General features: G+C 38.0%; 1 protein-coding gene across 1 annotated transcript; it reads left to right on the top strand.

The window, feature by feature from the left end:
* Positions 1–5,277: 5,277 nt before the first annotated feature.
* On the top strand, positions 5,278–16,865 carry LOC115213013 (60S acidic ribosomal protein P2). Its single transcript, XM_029781910.2, has 4 exons — positions 5,278–5,433; positions 15,532–15,704; positions 16,514–16,609; positions 16,747–16,865. Exons 2-4 carry the CDS (start codon positions 15,533–15,535, stop codon positions 16,815–16,817), a joined length of 339 nt encoding a protein of 112 aa, XP_029637770.1. The 5' UTR covers positions 5,278–5,433; position 15,532; the 3' UTR covers positions 16,818–16,865.
* The last annotated feature ends 1,171 nt before the right edge of the window (positions 16,866–18,036 follow it).

Genomic DNA, 18,036 nt, shown 5'->3' with positions numbered 1-18,036 from the left:
ATGAACGTTACCAGCATCGCCTTACTTGCACCTGTGTTGGTGGCATGTGTAAAAGATTCGAGCGAGGTCATTACCAGTGCTGTCTGACTGGTCCCGTGCCGGTGGCACATAAAAGCACCCACTACACTCTCGGAGTGGTTGGCGTTAGGAAGGGCATCCAGCTGTAGAAACTCTGCCAGATCAGACTGGAGCCTGGTGCAGCCATCTGGTTCGCCAGACCTCAGTCAAACCGTCCAACTCATGCTAGAATGGAAAGCGGACATTAAACGATGATGATGACGATGATGATGATGATGATCTCTGAACTGTCCTGATTATTTGTTTTGTGACTCGTTACCTATTTGATAATGATAACACTGAATTAATTACTGCTTTACACAAGTTTAAAATAAAGTGCAAAAAAGACTATCATCCCATAGAATCCAAACTGTAAACTCAGAATCAATCAATTACAGCCTACAAGCTGTACTTGCATAATTTACAAACCCTTTGCATAGTTCTGTAATCCAGTGTTGCTCTAGGCAACAGAGCCACAGTAATCTTGCCAGCATGCAGAATAAACTTCTGTTATATCCCAAGATTTGAAATACATTTTGGTTATATGAGAAGCCAGTATATAGATTATAAAAGATATTTTACGATTGTCACACCTGGATTTTCTCCACCTGAAGAACTTCACCCTTACTTAAGACTATAATCTGAGGGTATAGAGAGCCTAAAGACTGGGTTTAATACTGCATTGGAAACACCCCGTCTTTTTATTCTCTCAGGGTCTTATATGAATATATAAAAGACTGAGTTTTCCAGAATGGAGGTGAACACCATTCTCCATGTGATCAGCTTGAAAAATTGTCAAGAAACTAGGATGTAATTTCTTTATATATATGTGGATGCGCAATGGCCCAGTGGTTAGGACAGCGAACTCGCAGTTTCGATTCCCAGACCGGGCGTTGTGAGTGTTTATTGAGCGAAAACACCTAAAGCTCCACGAGTCTCTGGCAGGGGATGGTGGTGATCCCTGCTGTACTCTTTTGCCACAACTTTCTCTCACTCTTTCTTCTGTTGGCCTGCTCGCTTAGCCAGCAGGGTGGTGTCATTTGAAGGCTAAAATGCTAAAACAATGTGAAGCGCATTGTAACCAGCAATGTTTAGCAACATCTGATAGCTTGGTCGGTCACGGTGATCACAGTGATATATATATATATATACATATATATATATATGTATATATATATATATATATATATATATATATATATATATATATATATATATATATATATACAGAGAGAGAGAGACAGACAGATAGATATGTAAAGTTGGTCAGAAATGAAAGAGCCCTGTGGCCCTGTGGAATGGAGCAGAGTCCTGATGTGACATGTATGACCTTTCTTAAATCACCCACTGAACCCAGCACTTAACCACTGGGTCCATCACTTCAATGTAGATGGTGGCATTGCTCCTAAAACCCTACAGAAAGAAGTGAGAGGGGCCCCATTACTCACAAACCCCAGGACCATCAAAGCCACTTGTCATTGAACTCAAAGGACTGCGTCATGTTTAAGAAGCTGATGATCCCTGAGTTGCTGTGCTTAATTTGGTACAGTATACCTTTTCGTTTCACAAGCCTGGATGGAATCTAGCACATTAATACAGTGATATATCTGAAAGAGAAAGTTAAAATTTACCAAGCCACCACACAGCAAGGCATCTATTTAGTTCCGTGTGTGTGTGTGTGTGTGTGTGTGTGTGTGTGTATGTATGCATGCTCGTTTGCTTGCATGTATTTATATATCTCTGCAGCAATCTCTCAGGAATATGCAGAACACTTGGTGGGAGGATCTTGCTCGTGATGTTCAGGCTGATGCAAATGACAGCAAGAAGCTTTACCATCTTATGAAGCATGTTTATGGGCCTAAGAGCTCCACATCATCCCCTTTGCTTTCCAAGGAGTCTTCCACTCTATTTACTAAATCAACAGAAATCACAGGTCGCTGGATCGAACACTTCTCTGAACTTCTAAACCATGAGTCAGTTGTGGATGAAACAGTGATTGATACGATGAAACAAAGACCCTTCATTGGCTCCTTAAATTCCACACCCTCAATAGATGAGATAATGACATCAATAAGTAAAATTAAACTTTGGTAGGGCACCTTGAAAGGATGGAATTTGTGCTGAGGTCTTGCGATTTGGTGGTGATTACATCACACAGTCTCTTCATGAACTTATTAGTGCACTCTGGAGGGATGATGCAATGCCTAAGGACTGGAAGGATGCAATTATTCTTTCTCTCTATAAAGGAAAAGGAACCAGAACAATGTGTGGTTACTACAGAGGTATTGCTCTACTATCAGCTGCTGGCAAGTTCTGGCAAATATTCTTCTTGCCCGCCTGAATGGGTGTCTTGTAAATGATGTCCTATCTGAATCTCAATGTGGCTTCTGATCTGGTAGAGGGACAATGGATATGATTTTCACAGCAAGACAGATGCAGGAGAAGTTCTATGAGCAGAATGTGGATCTTGTCCAGGTATTCATTGAGTTAATGAAGGCCTTCGATATTGTGAATAGGGCCTTGTTATGGAAAATACTTGGCAAACTTGGATGTCCGGATCACTTTGTATCTATAATTAAATCATTTCATGATGGGATGGAGGCTTGGGTCAATGTTGGTGGTGCCATGGCAGGACTCATTCCTGTAGAGAATGGTGTTAAGCAGGGTGACATCCTTGCCCCAACTCTCTTTTCTTTGTACTTTGCTGCTACATTTACTCATGCTTTTGCTAAGGTTAGCTCTCTGGGAATATATGTCAGATATCGATCTTCTGGCCGCCTCTTTAATCTGCACCAATTTTCTGCCAATTCAAAGGTTTCCCAGTCTCTTATTCGTGACCTCCTTTATGCAGATGACTGTGACTTAGTCACTCATACAGTGGGTGACATGCAAATACTCATGAATCGTATTTCTGCTTCTTGCAAGGCATTAGCTTGGACAATTCTGTTGTAATGTTCCAGCCTGCACCAGGAAATCCATATGTGGAAAAAGCTATCTTGGTTGAAGGAACAATTCTGAAAATGGTAGACAAGTTTGACTATCTGGGCAGCACACTCAGCCATTCTTGCTCCCTGGATGATGAAATATCTTTCAGGCTGCAGAGAGCAACTGATTTCTTCCGGTCTCTTCAGTCTCGTGTCTGGTTCCATCATGGCATCACAAAGCAAACAAAAGTTGCTGTGTACCATGAGTTTGTACTGACATCACTCCTTTACTCATGTGAGACACAGACCCTTTACAAACGTCATGTAAGGGTCCTTGAACACTTTCATTAGAGATGTCTCAGACACATTCTTAATGTTGGCTGGACCTTAAAAACTCGTGACACACAGGTCCTGAGGACAGCTGATATCTTGAGTATTGAGGCAATGGGGTGCACAAGCACTGGTTATGTTGGACTGGACACCTTATTAGAATGAAGGATTGCACGATCCCTAAGCAGATGCTATATGGGGAACTTGTTAATGAAAAGAGATCCCAGCAGGAACCAAGGCTGTGTTTTAAGGACTGTGTGAAGTCCTCATTAAAGGTCTGTGATATGCAAAAGACTGACTGGGAAGCAATGCCTGTCATTGCCTTAGGTGGACGAGGTAGGTTAAGGAGGGGGTCGGCACTTTTGAGAGAGCATGTATTCTGCATGAAGATCTGAAGCGTGCTGCTCAAAAGTGCACTGCTGGTGTAGTGAATGGGGAAAGCTTTGTTTGCAGTCGTGTATGCTTGTCAAGAGCAGGGCTCATTAGCCACCAACGGAGCCACAAATGCAAAATATAAGTTAGTCCTAGAGCACACAATGTTCCTGAAGGTCAGCAATGGTCTTCTTTGGTCATGAGTGAACGGTCATCATGTATGTATGTATGTATGTCTGCCGGTGGCATGTAAAAAGCAACCAGTGCACTCTGTTAAGTGGTTGGCATTAGGAAAGTCACCCAGCCTTAGAAACCATGCTAAAACAAACAGCTAGAGCCAGCTGCATGTCAAACCATCCAACCCATGCCAGCATGAAAAGCAGATGTTAAACGATGGTGATATATATTAATAATCTTGACTAGCAATGGTAAGAACAGATTCATTGAAGTGTAAAGAATTTCAGAGTTCCTTGAAATCTGAAAACTGAAATTATTCTCATCCCAGTAACTTCAAAAACTCTAAAGATTTTTGTACAGCACACTTAGATACCATGAACCCAAATTGGTTGAGAAAAGGCACTTAAAGTGTGCATTTGTTTACTTTTAAATTAACTTTTAAAAATCATCCTTTCATTAAATACAATAATGGTTGGCTTTGCCTTTCATCCTTTCGGGGTTGATTAAATAAGTACCAGTTACGCACTGGGATCGATATAATCGACTTAATCCGTCTGTCTGTCCTTGTTTGTCCCCTCTGTGGGTAGTAAAGAAATAGGTATTTCGTCTGCCACTAGGTTCTGAGTTCAAATTCCGCCGAGGACGACTTTGCCTTTCATCCTTTCGAGGTCGACAAAATAAGTACCAGTTATGCACTGGGGTCGATGTAATTTCTCCCCTAAAATTGCTGGACTAATGTCAAAATTTTAAATCAATAATTGGAAATTACAGTTGTCTCCCTTGATATTCTTGTAATTCTTCAAAGTTAACCACAGAAATATAAAAACTTTAATATCTAAATTTTATATGAATTGATTTACATATATTTTTAATAATATATTATTATTATTATTATTATTAATAAAGAAAATCAATATCCAAACTCGTCATAACGATATACCCGTGTGAAAGAAATTATTGCATCAAAAGGAAAAGATCCTAAAAATATAGATATTATGTATAAAATAAATCAGATAATTTTAAAATTTTGAATTAATTATTTAAGTATCGGTACTACTAGCGAACAGTGGTCCCCGTGCGCCGAGTCGCGCATCCGCGCAAGCTAGTCATGGCTAGTCGATCCTTACTTTGTGTTTTTGTGTTATTTACTTCGTTTAAAAAATTATTGACTTTTTGGTTTTTGTGTTTTATTTACTTTGTGTAAAAAAATTATTTATTTTGTGTTTTATTTACTTTGCTAGGGTAGTCGTTGTGGGATCGACTAGTCACGACTAGCTAGCGCGGATGCGCGACTACGCGAGCGCGCGCACCGGGACCACTGTTCTCAAGTAGTACCGAAATATAAAAACTCTAATATCTAAATTTTATATGAATTTATTTATATATATTATTTCTTAATTAGATGTGTTTCTTCATTAAACCCTCCTCTTTCCTCGCTTTCCTTTTCGTACGAAGCGACGGCCGCCGCCGCCGTCACGTGACCCTCTGCCCGCACCACGTGGCCTCCGTCTCTTTCCGCAGATTTCCTCCATAAGTGACACAACACGTTTTCGCGTCAATCTAAGTCTTAAAAGTAAGTCGCTCTTTCCAAGCAAATTCTTACCTTTTTTCCTACCAACTGTTTCACTTAAACCTCTTCTACCTTCTGATTAATATTTTAGATGCTTCTTACGACTTTTAACCTTAAAAAACCGAATTCCTTTTTCTCCCTCACTCCTCATGGAGCACAGCCATGCTGTCTCTCTTCAACACTTTTGTGTCTCTGATTTATATTAAAATGCGTTTTCCGTAGGAATTATAAAATTTCCTAAGAATTCTTCATACAATCTAAATTAATAAAACGCAATATTTTATTATAAGTGAACCTATTATTGAAACTTTACATTTATTTCTTAACTTTTGCTTAAAAATTAATCCCTTTTTTTTTTAATACATTTTAAAACTTAAGGACTACTATAGCTTTATATATATATATATATTAATTAATTTAGGGTTCAGCAACGATTTGCCTCACCACACAACGAATTTAGAAATAGCAGTCAAAAAGTTTTGGCTATTCTTTCTACTTAAAAGGGAGAAATTAATGATTATTTCTAAATTAATTAATTTCACCCTATATTATTGATATATGTATATATAGCTGTAGTAATCCTTAGGTTTTAAAATGTATAAAAAAGGGATATTCATTTCATTTAGCTTCAGCTCACGAGCTGTGGCCGTGCTGGGGCACCGTCATTAAAATTAGGCGAATCAGCCGTCGGGATTGAACCGGGGACCTTTAGATCTTCAGTCTAACGCTCTCCCAACTGAGATATATATAAGTTTATATGCGTTCACATTCGATATTAATGGCGATTTCTATGGAACTGTGTGGAAATGTTAAGAACAGAGACCACGTGGCTCGTTCAAGATTTACTGAAATTAACACCACGATACTTCGAGGTTTTTGTTCAATTTATCCGTGTTTGTAGACGAAAAGCCAAACGTACATATGAAAATAAAATTCTTGTTAATGTGAGTTAAAAAGTTACGCACTCCTCGACTGCTTTCACTCTTCATAGATTGTGAGTTACTGTTTTAAAGTGCAATATTAACTCGGTGATCCTGCGTACACCAACTGTCCTAATTCAGTCAGGTGCCCGTTAAGACACCGGACAATGTGTATAATTTAAGTTATGACTATTTAAAATCATTACCTTTTAAATGCCCAGGTGGTGAGATCGAGATCAAATGCGGAGCTTGCCATTGAAGTCGTCGTTTCTGAATTTTTTTATGTGAGATTTGTAGGGAATTTGGCTGCTATTTCTAAACAAGTTGCCCTCTTCTCTCTAACCAATTGTCTCGGTTACTGGAGTAAGCACATCTGTACTATAGTGATTTTATTGCGCATCTTGTTTATGTAGAATTGTAGACTAATGGGGCATCTGGGATCTTGAAAGAGAATCTCATCCAGAGACCATGTCGAAGCCAGTGGACTTCCAGTTTTCTCTTTTAGGTGACCGTATAGGCTTCAAACCTTTTTTTCTTTCTTTTTTTTTTTATACAACGTTAATGTTTGTCAAGTAAGTGTGGCCTTATGAAAAAAATGTTCACTTGAGACATGCTGGTTTGAGTTCAGTCCCACTGGGCAGCAGTGTGCAAGTTACATTGGGCCCAACATGCAAAACTGAACGCCCAGTTTTGCTCAAGTGATATTTGCCCCCTGTAATAGGGGGTTTGTCATTGTTGCCGTTGGAATTATAGTTTGTGTCTGGGCTAGTTTTATATTTATTTTCAGGCGAGGGAAATAGTATTTAGGATAATGTTCGGCATGTTATATGTCTTTATGATTTTAAATTAACACGGACTGTGGAGCAGTTGCTGAGATCTGGGGTTCTAATGGAAGCTAAGACATGAAAATTATTTATAACTGTAGGTGTGGCATATGGGTTAGGGTTTCCATAGCTGCCATTTCTAGACAGTATAGATGATGACTTTCGAATATTTTCTGATTGTATGATTAAGATTTTATGCTACTTTACCACCGTCTGATGTACTGCTATGGCACCTGTGAAACATCTTTACAAATCATTTAGAAAGGCGACTGATTGTATTCGCTTCCTCTCTCTCTTTTCCAATTTATGCTCTAGAGGAGAGGTTTGGGTTGGACCTGTGGTTGGTAGTAATACTGTACAGTGATGCTCTTAGATTCCTGGCAAATCAGCATTTAGAAGTGTGAAGGTTGGGAGTTCCTTCAACAGCTTTAGTGTTTCAAAGTATAGTTATGGAATTGTAGTCGACGAGTAAACCTTTTTGTGTTATCCTCAAAGACATGGCTAAATAAACCAGAGCAAGCAGGACATGTTTCTACCAAGATTAATAGGTTATTTTGAATTTCTTTGTTAAACTATATAAGACATGTATTTTACCTGTGAATTTGTGAAATCTGTCTTACATTTTGAATTCAGGACAAACATGATTGTAAATTGGGTTGTTTTCCTTTAAAGCAGAAGAAAGCTATAGATCTATGTCTTCACAAGGTACTTCTCAGCAATCTCGGTACTTGTAAATTGTGAGCATGTTTGAAGATGCTATTTTCATTAAATGGTTCTAAACAAATGTACATATTTAAAAAATGAAGTTATTCTTCTTAATGCAAGTTAAAATTTGCACTTCCTCGACCACTTTCACTCTTCATAGATTGTGAGTTACTGATTAAAAGTGCTATATTAACTCTGTGATCCTGCGTACACCAACTGTCCTAATTCAGTGTGGTGCCCGTTAAGACACAGGACAATGTGGATAATTCAAGTCTGCTTCTACGCAGGAGTTCTGATCCTGTTTTGATGTACGTATGGAATGATATGAATTTGGCTAATTCGAAAGTCTAACAGTTATGACCATTTAAAATCATTACCTTTTAAAGGCCTAGGTAGTGAGATCGAGATCAAATGCGGAGTTTGCCATTGAAGGATACAGGGCCATCCACAACGCTGTCCACAGTATGATTTCACTGAATTACGAGTTTAGGCGCTGCCCCATTTGGTACCTCTTATGTGAGTGTGTTTCGAAAGTCCATGAGAACTCGTCTTTGCTGTTTTTAATATGGAATTCTCGAAATAATGTGAGATTTGTAGGGGATTTGGCTGCTATTTCTAAACAAGTTGCCCTCTTCTCTCTAACCAATTGTCTCGGTTACTGGAATAAGCACATCACTACTATTGTGATTTTATTGCGCATCTTGTTTATGTAGAATTGTAGACTAATGGGGCATCTGGGATCTTCAAAGAGAATCTCAACTAGAGAATACCCTAACCCAGACCATGTCGAAGCCAGTGGTTTAGGTGACTGTATAGGCTTCAAACCATCTTTTTTTTCTTTTACACCAGTTAATGTTTGTCAAGTAAGTGTGGCCTTATGAAAAAAATGTTCACTTGAGACATGCCGGTTTGAGTTCAGTCCCACTGGACAGCAGTGTTAAAAGCCCAGTTTTGTTCAAGTGATATTTGCCCTCTGTAATAGGGGTCTTGTCATTGTTGCCGTTGGAATTATAGTTTGTGTCTGGGCTAGTTTTATATTTATTTTCAGGCGAGGGAAATAGTATTTAGGATAATGTTCGGCATGTTATATGTCTTTATGATTTTAAATTAACACGGACTGTGGAGCAGTTGCTGAGATCTGGGGTTCTAATGGAAGCTAAGACATGAAAATTATTTATAACTGAAGGTGTGGCATATGGGTTAGGGTTTCCATAGCTGCCATTTCTAGACAGTATAGATGATGACTTTCGAATATTTTCTGATTGTATGATTAAGATTTTATGCTACTTTACCACCGTCTGATATACTGCTATGGCACCTGTGAAACATCTTTACAAATCATTTAGAAAGGCGACTGATTATATTCGCTTTCTCTCTCTTTATGCTCTAGAGGGAAGTTTGTGGTTGGTAGTAATACTGTACAGTGATGCTCTTAGATTCCTGGCAAATCAGCATTTAGAAGTGTGAAAGTTGGGAGTTCCTTCAACAGCTTTAGTGTTTCAAAGTATAGTTAAGGAATCGTAGTCATTGTTCTTAAAGTTTTTTTGTATAGATGCTGTATTGCAAAGAGTCGGGTTTTTGCAGGTGTTACGAGTAAACCTTCTTGTGTTATCCTCAAAGACATGGCTAGATAAAACCAGAGCAAGAAGGACATGTTTCTACCAATATTAATAGGTTATTTTGAATTTCTTTGTTAAACTATATAAGACATGTATTTTACCTGTGAATTTGTGAAATCTGTCTTACATTTTGAATTCAGGACAAACATGATTGTAAATTGGGTTGTTTTCCTTTAAAGCAGAAGAAAGCTATAGATCTATGTCTTCACAAGGTACTTCTCAGCAATCTCGGTACTTGTAATTGTGAGCATGTTTGAAGATGCTATTTTCATTAACCCTTTAGCGTTCTGATTATTCTATCAAACATAATGCTTATTGATTCCCATTGATTTGAATTAATCATGCATTATCTCATATCTTCAAGATCTTGATGGTGTAATTACTTAATGTAGAATAACATTGTAGGGTAGGTGTGAGAGCCTGGATCTGGTCAGTTTGAACATAAAACAGATTAACTATTTTGGCCGGATATGGCCGGTTTAAATACTAAAGGGTTAAATGGTTCTAAACAAATGTACATATTTAAAAAATGAAGTTATTCTTCTTAATGCAAGTTAAAATTTGCACTTCCTCGACCACTTTCACTCTTCATAGATTGTGAGTTACTAATTAAAAGTGCTACATTAACTCTGTGATCCTGCGTACACCAACTGTCCTAATTCAGTCAGGTGCCCGTTAAGACACCGGACAATGTGTATAATTTATGTCTGCTTCTACGCAGGAGTTCTGATCCTGTTTTGATGTACGTATGGAATGATATGAATTTGGCTAATTCGAAAGTCTAACAGTTATGACTATTTAAAATCATTACCTTTTAAAAGCCTAGGTAGTGAGATCGAGATCAAATGCAGAGTTTGCCATTGAAGGATACAGGGTCATCTACAACGCTGTTCACAGTATGATTTCACTGAATTACGAGTTTAGGCGCTGCCCCATTTGGTACCTCTTGTGTGAGTGTGTTTCGAAAGTCCATGAGAACTCGTCTGTACTGTTTTTAATATATTTGAAGCCTAAGGTAGTGAGATCGTGATCAAATGCAGGGCTTGCCATTGAAGGATACAGGGCCATCTACAACGCTGTCTGCAGTGTGATTTCACTGAATTACGACTTTAGGCGCTGCCCCGTTTGTTACCTCTTATGTAAATGTGTTTTGGGAAGTAAAATATCTCGTGTTTCGAAAGTCCATGAGAACTCGTCTGTGTTGTTTTTAATATGGAATTATTGAAATAAACTAGCAGTACAGACTTGCCATTCTTTTTATTTTATAGACATCTGCGAAAGGGCACCCGAACTAATTATATTGATGAGATTTTGTCCTAACCCGGTCTTTGTGTTACTATTGTAAAATATATTTGAATAAACCTTGTATGACTCATTTTTCGGTGTTAGGGCAATTGAAATTTCTCGGAATTAATGGGATGTTGCTTTCTTTTTGAAGTTTTTCCTCAGATGAGCCCTAATCTAACAGAAATGTAATTAAAGAAGTTCCAGTGGTCGTTTCTGCATTTTTAATCTGAGATTTGTAGGGAATTTGGCTGCTATTTCTAAACAAGTTGCCCTCTTCTCTCTAACCAATTGTCTCTGTTACTGGAGTAAGCACATCACTACTATTGTGATTTTATTACGCATCTTGTTTATGTAGAATTGTAGACTAATGGGGCATCTGGGATCTTCAAAGAGAATCTCAACTAGAGAATACCCTAACCCAGACCATGTCGAAGCCAGTGGTTTAGGTGACTGTATAGGCTTCAAACCATCTTTTTTTTTTTTTTTAAACCGGTTAATGTTAGTCAAGTAAGTGTGGTCTTATGAAAAAGATGTTCACTTGAGACATGCTGGTTTGAGTTCAGTCCCACTGGACAGCAGTGTGCAAGTTACATTAAGCCCAACATGCAAAACTGAAAGCCCAGTTTTGTTCAAGTGATATTTGCCCCCTGTAATAGGGGTCTTGTCATTGCTGCCTTTGGAATTATAGTTTGTGTCTGGACTAGTTTTATATTTATTTTCAGGCGTGGGAAATAGTATTTAGGATAATGTTCAGCACGTTATATGTCTTTATGATTTATAAACAAGTGTAGCGCTGTTGCTGGAATTTGGGGTTTTAATGGAAGCTAAGGCATGGAAATTATTTATAACTGAAGGTGTGGCATATGGGTTAGGGTTTCCATAGCTGCCATTTCTAGACAGTATAGATGATGACTTTCGAATATTTTCTGATTGTATGATTAAGATTTTATGCTACTTTACCACCGTCTGATATACTGCTATGGCACCTGTGAAACATCTTTACAAATCATTTAGAAAGGCGACTGATTATATTCGCTTTCTCTCTCTTTATGCTCTAGAGGGAAGTTTGTGGTTGGTAGTAATACTGTACAGTGATGCTCTTAAATTCCTGGCAAATCAGCATTTAGAAGTGTGAAGGTTGGGAGTTCATTGAACAGCTTTAGTGTTTCAAAGTATAGTTAAGGAATTGTAGTCATTGTTCTTAAAGTTTTTTTGTATAGATGCTGTATTGCAAAGAGTCGGGTTTTTGCAGGTGTTACGAGTAAACCTTCTTGTGTTATCCTCAAAGACATGGCTAGATAAAACCAGAGCAAGAAGGACATGTTTCTACCAATATTAATAGGTTATTTTGAATTTCTTTGTTAAACTATATAAGACATGTATTTTACCTGTGAGTTTGTGAAATCTGTCTTACATTTTGAATTCAGGACAAACATGATTGTAAATTGGGATGTTTTCCTTTAAAGCAGAGGAAAGCTATAGATCTGTGTCTTCACAAGGTACTTCTCAGCAATCTCGGTACTTGTAAATTGTGAGCATGTTTGAAGATGCTATTTTCATTAAATGGTTCTAAACAAATGTACATATTTAAAAAATGGAAGTTATTCTTCGTAATGCAAATTGAAATTTGCACTTCCTCGACCACTTTCACTCTTCATAGATTGTGAGTTACTAATTAAAAGTGCTACATTAACTCTGTGATCCTGCGTACACCAACTGTCCTAATTCAGTCAGGTGCCCGTTAAGACACCGGACAATGTGTATAATTTAAGTCTGCTTCTACGCAGGAGTTCTGATCCTGTTTTGATGTCAGTATGAAATGATATGAATTTAGCTAATTCGAAAGTCTAACAGTTATGGCCATTTAAAGTCATTACCTTTTAAAAGCCTAGGTAGTGAGATCAAGATCAAATGCAGGGCTTGCCATTGAAGGATACAGGGCCATCCACAACACTGTCCACAGTATGATTTCACTGAATTACGACTTAAGGCGCTGCCCCGTTTGTAACCTCTTATGTAAATGTGTATCGAAAGTCCGAGAACTCGTCTGTACTGCATTTCACATGGAATTCTCGAAATAAACTAGCAGTACAGACTTGCCATTCTTTGTAACAAATGTAATCAAAGAGGTTTCAGTGGTCGTTTCTGAATTTTTAATGTGAGTTTGTAGGGAATTTGGCTGCTATTTCTAAACAAGTTGCCCTCTTCTCTCTAACCAATTGTCTCGGTTACTGGAGTAAGCACATCACTACTATAGTGATTTTATTGCGCATCTTGTTTATGTAGAATTGTAGACTAATGGGGCATCTGGGATCTTGAAAGAGAGTCTCATCCAGAGACCATGTCGAAGCCAGTGGACTTCCAGTTTTCTCTTTTAGGTGACCGTATAGGCTTCAAACCTTTTTTTCTTTCTTTTTTTTTATACAACGTTAATGTTTGTCAAGTAAGTGTGGCCTTATGAAAAAAATGTTCACTTGAGACATGCTGGTTTGAGTTCAGTCCCACTGGGCAGCAGTGTGCAAGTTACATTAGGCCCAACATGCAAAACTGAAAGCCCAGTTTTGCTCAAGTGATATTTGCCCCCTGTAATAGGGGTCTTGTCATTGTTGCCGTTGGAATTATAGTTTGTGTCTGGACTAGTTTTATATTTATTTTCAGGCGAGGGAAGTAGTATTTAGGATAATGTTCAGCACATTATATGTCTTTATGATTTTAAATTAACACGGACTGTGGAGCAGTTGCTGAAATCTGGGGTTCTAATGGAAGCTAAGACATGGAAATTATTTATAACTGAAGGTGTGGCATATGGGTTAGGGTTTCCATAGCTGCCATTTCTAGACAGTATAGATGATGACTTTCGAATATTTTCTGATTGTATGATTAAGATTTTATGCTACTTTACCACCGTCTGATATACTGCTATGGCACCTGTGAAACATCTTTACAAATCATTTAGAAAGGCGACTGATTGTATTCGCTTCCTCTCTCTCTTTTCCAATTTATGCTCTAGAGGGGAGGTTTTGGTTGGTAGTAATACTGTACAGTGATGCTCTTAGATTCCTGGCAAATCAGCATTTAGAAGTGTGAAAGTTGGGAGTTCCTTCAACAGCTTTAGTGTTTTAAAGTATAGTTAAGGAATTGTAGTCATTGTTCTTAAAGTTTTTTTGTATAGATGCTGTATTGCAAAGAGTCGGGTTTTTGCAGGTGTTACAAGTAAACGTTTTTGTGTTATCCTCAAAGACATGGCTAAATAAACCAGAGCAAGCAGGACATGTTTCTACCAAGATTAATAGGTTATTTTGAATTTCTTTGTTAAACTATATAAGACATGTATTTTACCTGTGAGTTTGAAATCTGTCTTACATTTTGAATTCAGGACAAACATGATTGTAAATTGGGATGTTTTCCTTTAAAGCAGAGGAAAGCTATAGATCTATGTCTTCACAAGGTACTTCTCAGCAATCTCGGTACTTGTAAATTGTGAGCATGTTTGAAGATGCTATATTCATTAAATGGTTCTAAACAAATGTACATATTTAAAAAATGGAAGTTATTCTTCGTAATGCAAATTGAAATTTGCACTTCCTCGACCACTTTCACTCTTCATAGATTGTGAGTTACTGATTAAAAGTGCTACATTAACTCGGTGATCCTGCGTACACCAACTGTGCTAATTCAGTCAGGTGCCCGTTAAGACACCGGACAATGTGTATATTCCAGACTTTGGCTTTCTTGGTGGTGCCACATTGAGTGAATAGTCTTGCATGCTCTGAACTACTCCTTCATTCTGGTATCAATTTAGGCTCCAGACAATATATGCCAATCAGCTTTTTCTATGAAAAATCCATTATTGTCACTCAGGAATTATGTAAGAGAACTTTGCATTTTTGGGCTGTTTTGTGATTGTCATTGAAAGGTCACAATGTTGGCTTTCACTTGCATGCTACAACATACAATTTACATCAGCAGTTGAGATTGAGAGGTAAGGTTAATCTTTTTAGAAGTAAGTTAAGAAAATGTAGTTACCATTAAGTACAGAAAAGTGCTCAAATTTCTATTTGTTTACTTCAGCAGTCTCCACTACGGCCATTCAACAGATGATGACTTTTTGATGCTCTGAAAGCCTGATTAATTTTCTATATTTCTTTATTACCCACTAGGGGCTAAACACAGAGTGGACAAACAAGGACAGACATAGGTATTAAGTCGATTACATCGACCCCAGTGTGTAACTGGTACTTAATTTATCGACCCCAAAAGGATGAAAGACAAAGTCAACCTCGGCAGAATTTGAACTTACAATGTAACGGCAGACGAAATACCGCTAAGCATTTCGCCCAGCGTGCTAATGTTTCTGCCAGCTTACCACCTTAATTGCTACATTACCACCGTCTGATGTACTTCTATGGCAAGTAATGTGGAGATTTAACTGTGTACAAAAATAAACTCTTCAATTAGTAAATAATTGTCCCAAAAGCCTCTTAATTTCATTTTTTACGTTACACAATAAGAAACCTAAAATGCATTTTTATTTTTCAATCTGAGATTCACTTCAATTTATATTATATTTTTGCTGCCTTATAATTTTTTTATTAGAGAAGTTCTGTTAAGGTGAATGTAACAGCAAATTAGTATTTAGTGTGTTGAAAACTGGGTCTCAGATTATGAGATGCAGTCGTCAGATGAGTGAGTGTAACATAAATTTGCCTTATTGACAGGTGTGCATTTTCTTTTATCTCATTGCAGAATGCGTTACGTGGCCGCTTATCTCCTTGCCACCCTTGGGGGTGTGAAACAACCAACTGAAGCTGATTTGGAGAAGATTTTAGGCAGCGTTGGTATTGAGGCCGAAGCCAGTAAAATGAAGAAAGTCATCTCACAGCTTAAGGACAAAGACCCAGCCACTCTCATTAAAGAAGGTAATTTTGGCACTGCCACGTTTATTTGTTGTTGATATTTGCACGTAAAAAGCACCCACTACACTCATGGAGTGGTTGGCGTTAGGAAGGGCATCCAGCCGTAGAAACATTACCAGATCAAACTGGGCCTGGTGCAACCTTCTGGCTTCCCAGACCCCAGTTGAACCGTCCAACCCATCCTAGCACGGAAAACGGACGCTAAACGATGATGATGATTGGCCCTCCTTTCGTTTTGTCTTGCAAGTCACTTGGTAACTTGTGTTGGCGCAAAGAAAAGCACCCGATACACACTGTAAAAAGATGGTCGTTAAGTGTCGCATAGAGAATTGTGTTGCCCTGTGACGACAGTTCTCTGGCCGGCCAGATCCTGTCAAACTGTCCCAACCCATGGCAGCATAAAAAAACAGACATTAAATGATTATGACTTTTCTTTCTGTTTCTTCTTTCAATTGGGGGTGGATGAGTCAACATTACTTGTGTGTGCAAACAAAAGTTGGCCGTAAAACTTGACCTGCCTTCGAGTTGCTTGAGCTGCTTGGAGGATAAGGTATTAAACGTGTAACAAACTGGAGTTGGCTTGCACAAAGGTCAGTTTGATGAAGGCCGGTTTAGGAGGGGAGGGTCTTTACTCAAAGAGAGATGACAGTTATGATGGATGTGCAGGTTGTGCCCTTCCACTAAAAGAGCCTACAGAATTTGTTGCAGTGATGTAGTATGCTGGTGTTTTGTTGATTCTATTTCTTGACTGCAGTTCCTTAGAAAGATTGTGTCTGGATTTGATTGGGGTTTCTTTTTCTCTTCTTTCACAGGTCAACTGAAGCTTGCATCTGTCCCAAGTGGAGGTGGTGCTGCTGTTTCTGCTGCACCCGCTGCCTCTAGTGCAGCACCTGCAGAGAAAGCTGAAGGTGAGAGACTAAAACATTCCCTCTTCATTTCTCTTTCCTCTATTCCACTTTAAAAACATTTTTTTTTCTTTTTACTTTTTAATTTCCTTCTGTATTTTTCTAATATTTATATTTTTTCCTTTAATTCTCCATTACAGAAAAGAAAGAAGAGAAGAAAGAGGAGTCAGAAGAATCAGATGATGACATGGGCTTTGGTCTCTTTGACTAATGATCATCTATCATTTTTTTCTCCATTAAAGATTTATCATTGTATAAATTCTTGTTTTGCCTCTTTTTTATCTCTCTCTCTCTCTCTCTCTCTCTCTCTCTCTCTATATATATATATATATATATATATATATATCTCTTATTATAAAAGGCAGATTTTATCTGCCTCCCTTTGTCTCTTGTAGAAATCTACAATATAGGATTTCTTCAATTACAATTTACCTAGCATTTTTAAGAGTAGAATACATCGGGTCTTGCCAGGTCCACTTTTTAAAATTTCAACCCCAATTAAGCAAAATTTAGAGAAAACTCACATTGTGGTGTATGAGTCAAATGCCTTTCTTAGTGTGGGATGCAGCACACGCACACACACAGTGTGCAACGAATAAAGTGAAAGTAATTCACTGTGTGTGTGTTGACAGGTAGACAATAGAATGCGATGGCGATGTAATATTTGTTTCTGTCTATGACGCTGATAGATACATGAGTAAAATTTATGGGAAGTTATGAGATAAGAGTGAGTGAAAATGTTCTTGGAAGAGAGTAAATGGCGAGAGAGTGATTTGAGGAAGACTTTACATTAAATAACCGTAGTGGCCTGTCAAATGAAGAGGAGTGACAGGGTACTGGAGGAAATAGGGTGAGTGAGGAAGATGGCCCCTAGCAACCACACCTTTTAAGATAGGGATTTCTAAGGTAGCCCACGAGCATCGTCACCTCATTCTACATGTCCCTGTAAATTTTGGAGCGAATCGGACGGGATAAAGTTATCTCTAAGAAACAGAAAGATCGCCCAAAAGTGTATATAGATATTTAAATGTATTTATATATTCATCTATACACACATGTATGTCTAATGTGCGTGTATATATTTCCATAGAGGTAACCATTCAATCCATACAAAGTTTTTTAGGACTAAAATATTTATATATAAAAGAAAGGTTGTGTGTCTGTCTACTCCGATTTAGATTCCTAACTACTCCCACATTTTGCGATGCAGTTTAACCAAAAGCGGGTATCTTATAGTCATGATTCATGTCGAGCCCTTCTGGGTATTAGCGCGCGTCTATGATTTTACAAATAATTTACCATCATTTTTTCCCCCATTTTAATGCATATTTTTTTAATAAAGGGAAGTAACTCTCAAACTTCCCACCAATATGCATGCTCATATGCGACGTAATATCACATCAGCAGCATTTCCTCACACCCTCCTTGCA

The sequence above is a fragment of the Octopus sinensis genome, linkage group LG6 (assembly GCF_006345805.1).
Source record: "Octopus sinensis linkage group LG6, ASM634580v1, whole genome shotgun sequence".
NCBI classification, from domain to species: Eukaryota; Metazoa; Mollusca; class Cephalopoda; order Octopoda; family Octopodidae; genus Octopus; species Octopus sinensis.
This window is presented reverse-complemented; position numbering and strand designations above follow the sequence as displayed.

Coding starts and splice junctions, on each gene's coding strand:
- LOC115213013 (XM_029781910.2), top strand. CDS start 15,533: ATGCGTTACGTGGCCGCTTATCTCCTTGCCACCCTTGGGGGTGTGAAA. Junction 15,705..16,513: donor AGCCACTCTCATTAAAGAAG/GTAATTTTGGCA, acceptor CTTCTTTCACAG/GTCAACTGAAGCTTGCATCT. Junction 16,610..16,746: donor ACCTGCAGAGAAAGCTGAAG/GTGAGAGACTAA, acceptor TCTCCATTACAG/AAAAGAAAGAAGAGAAGAAA.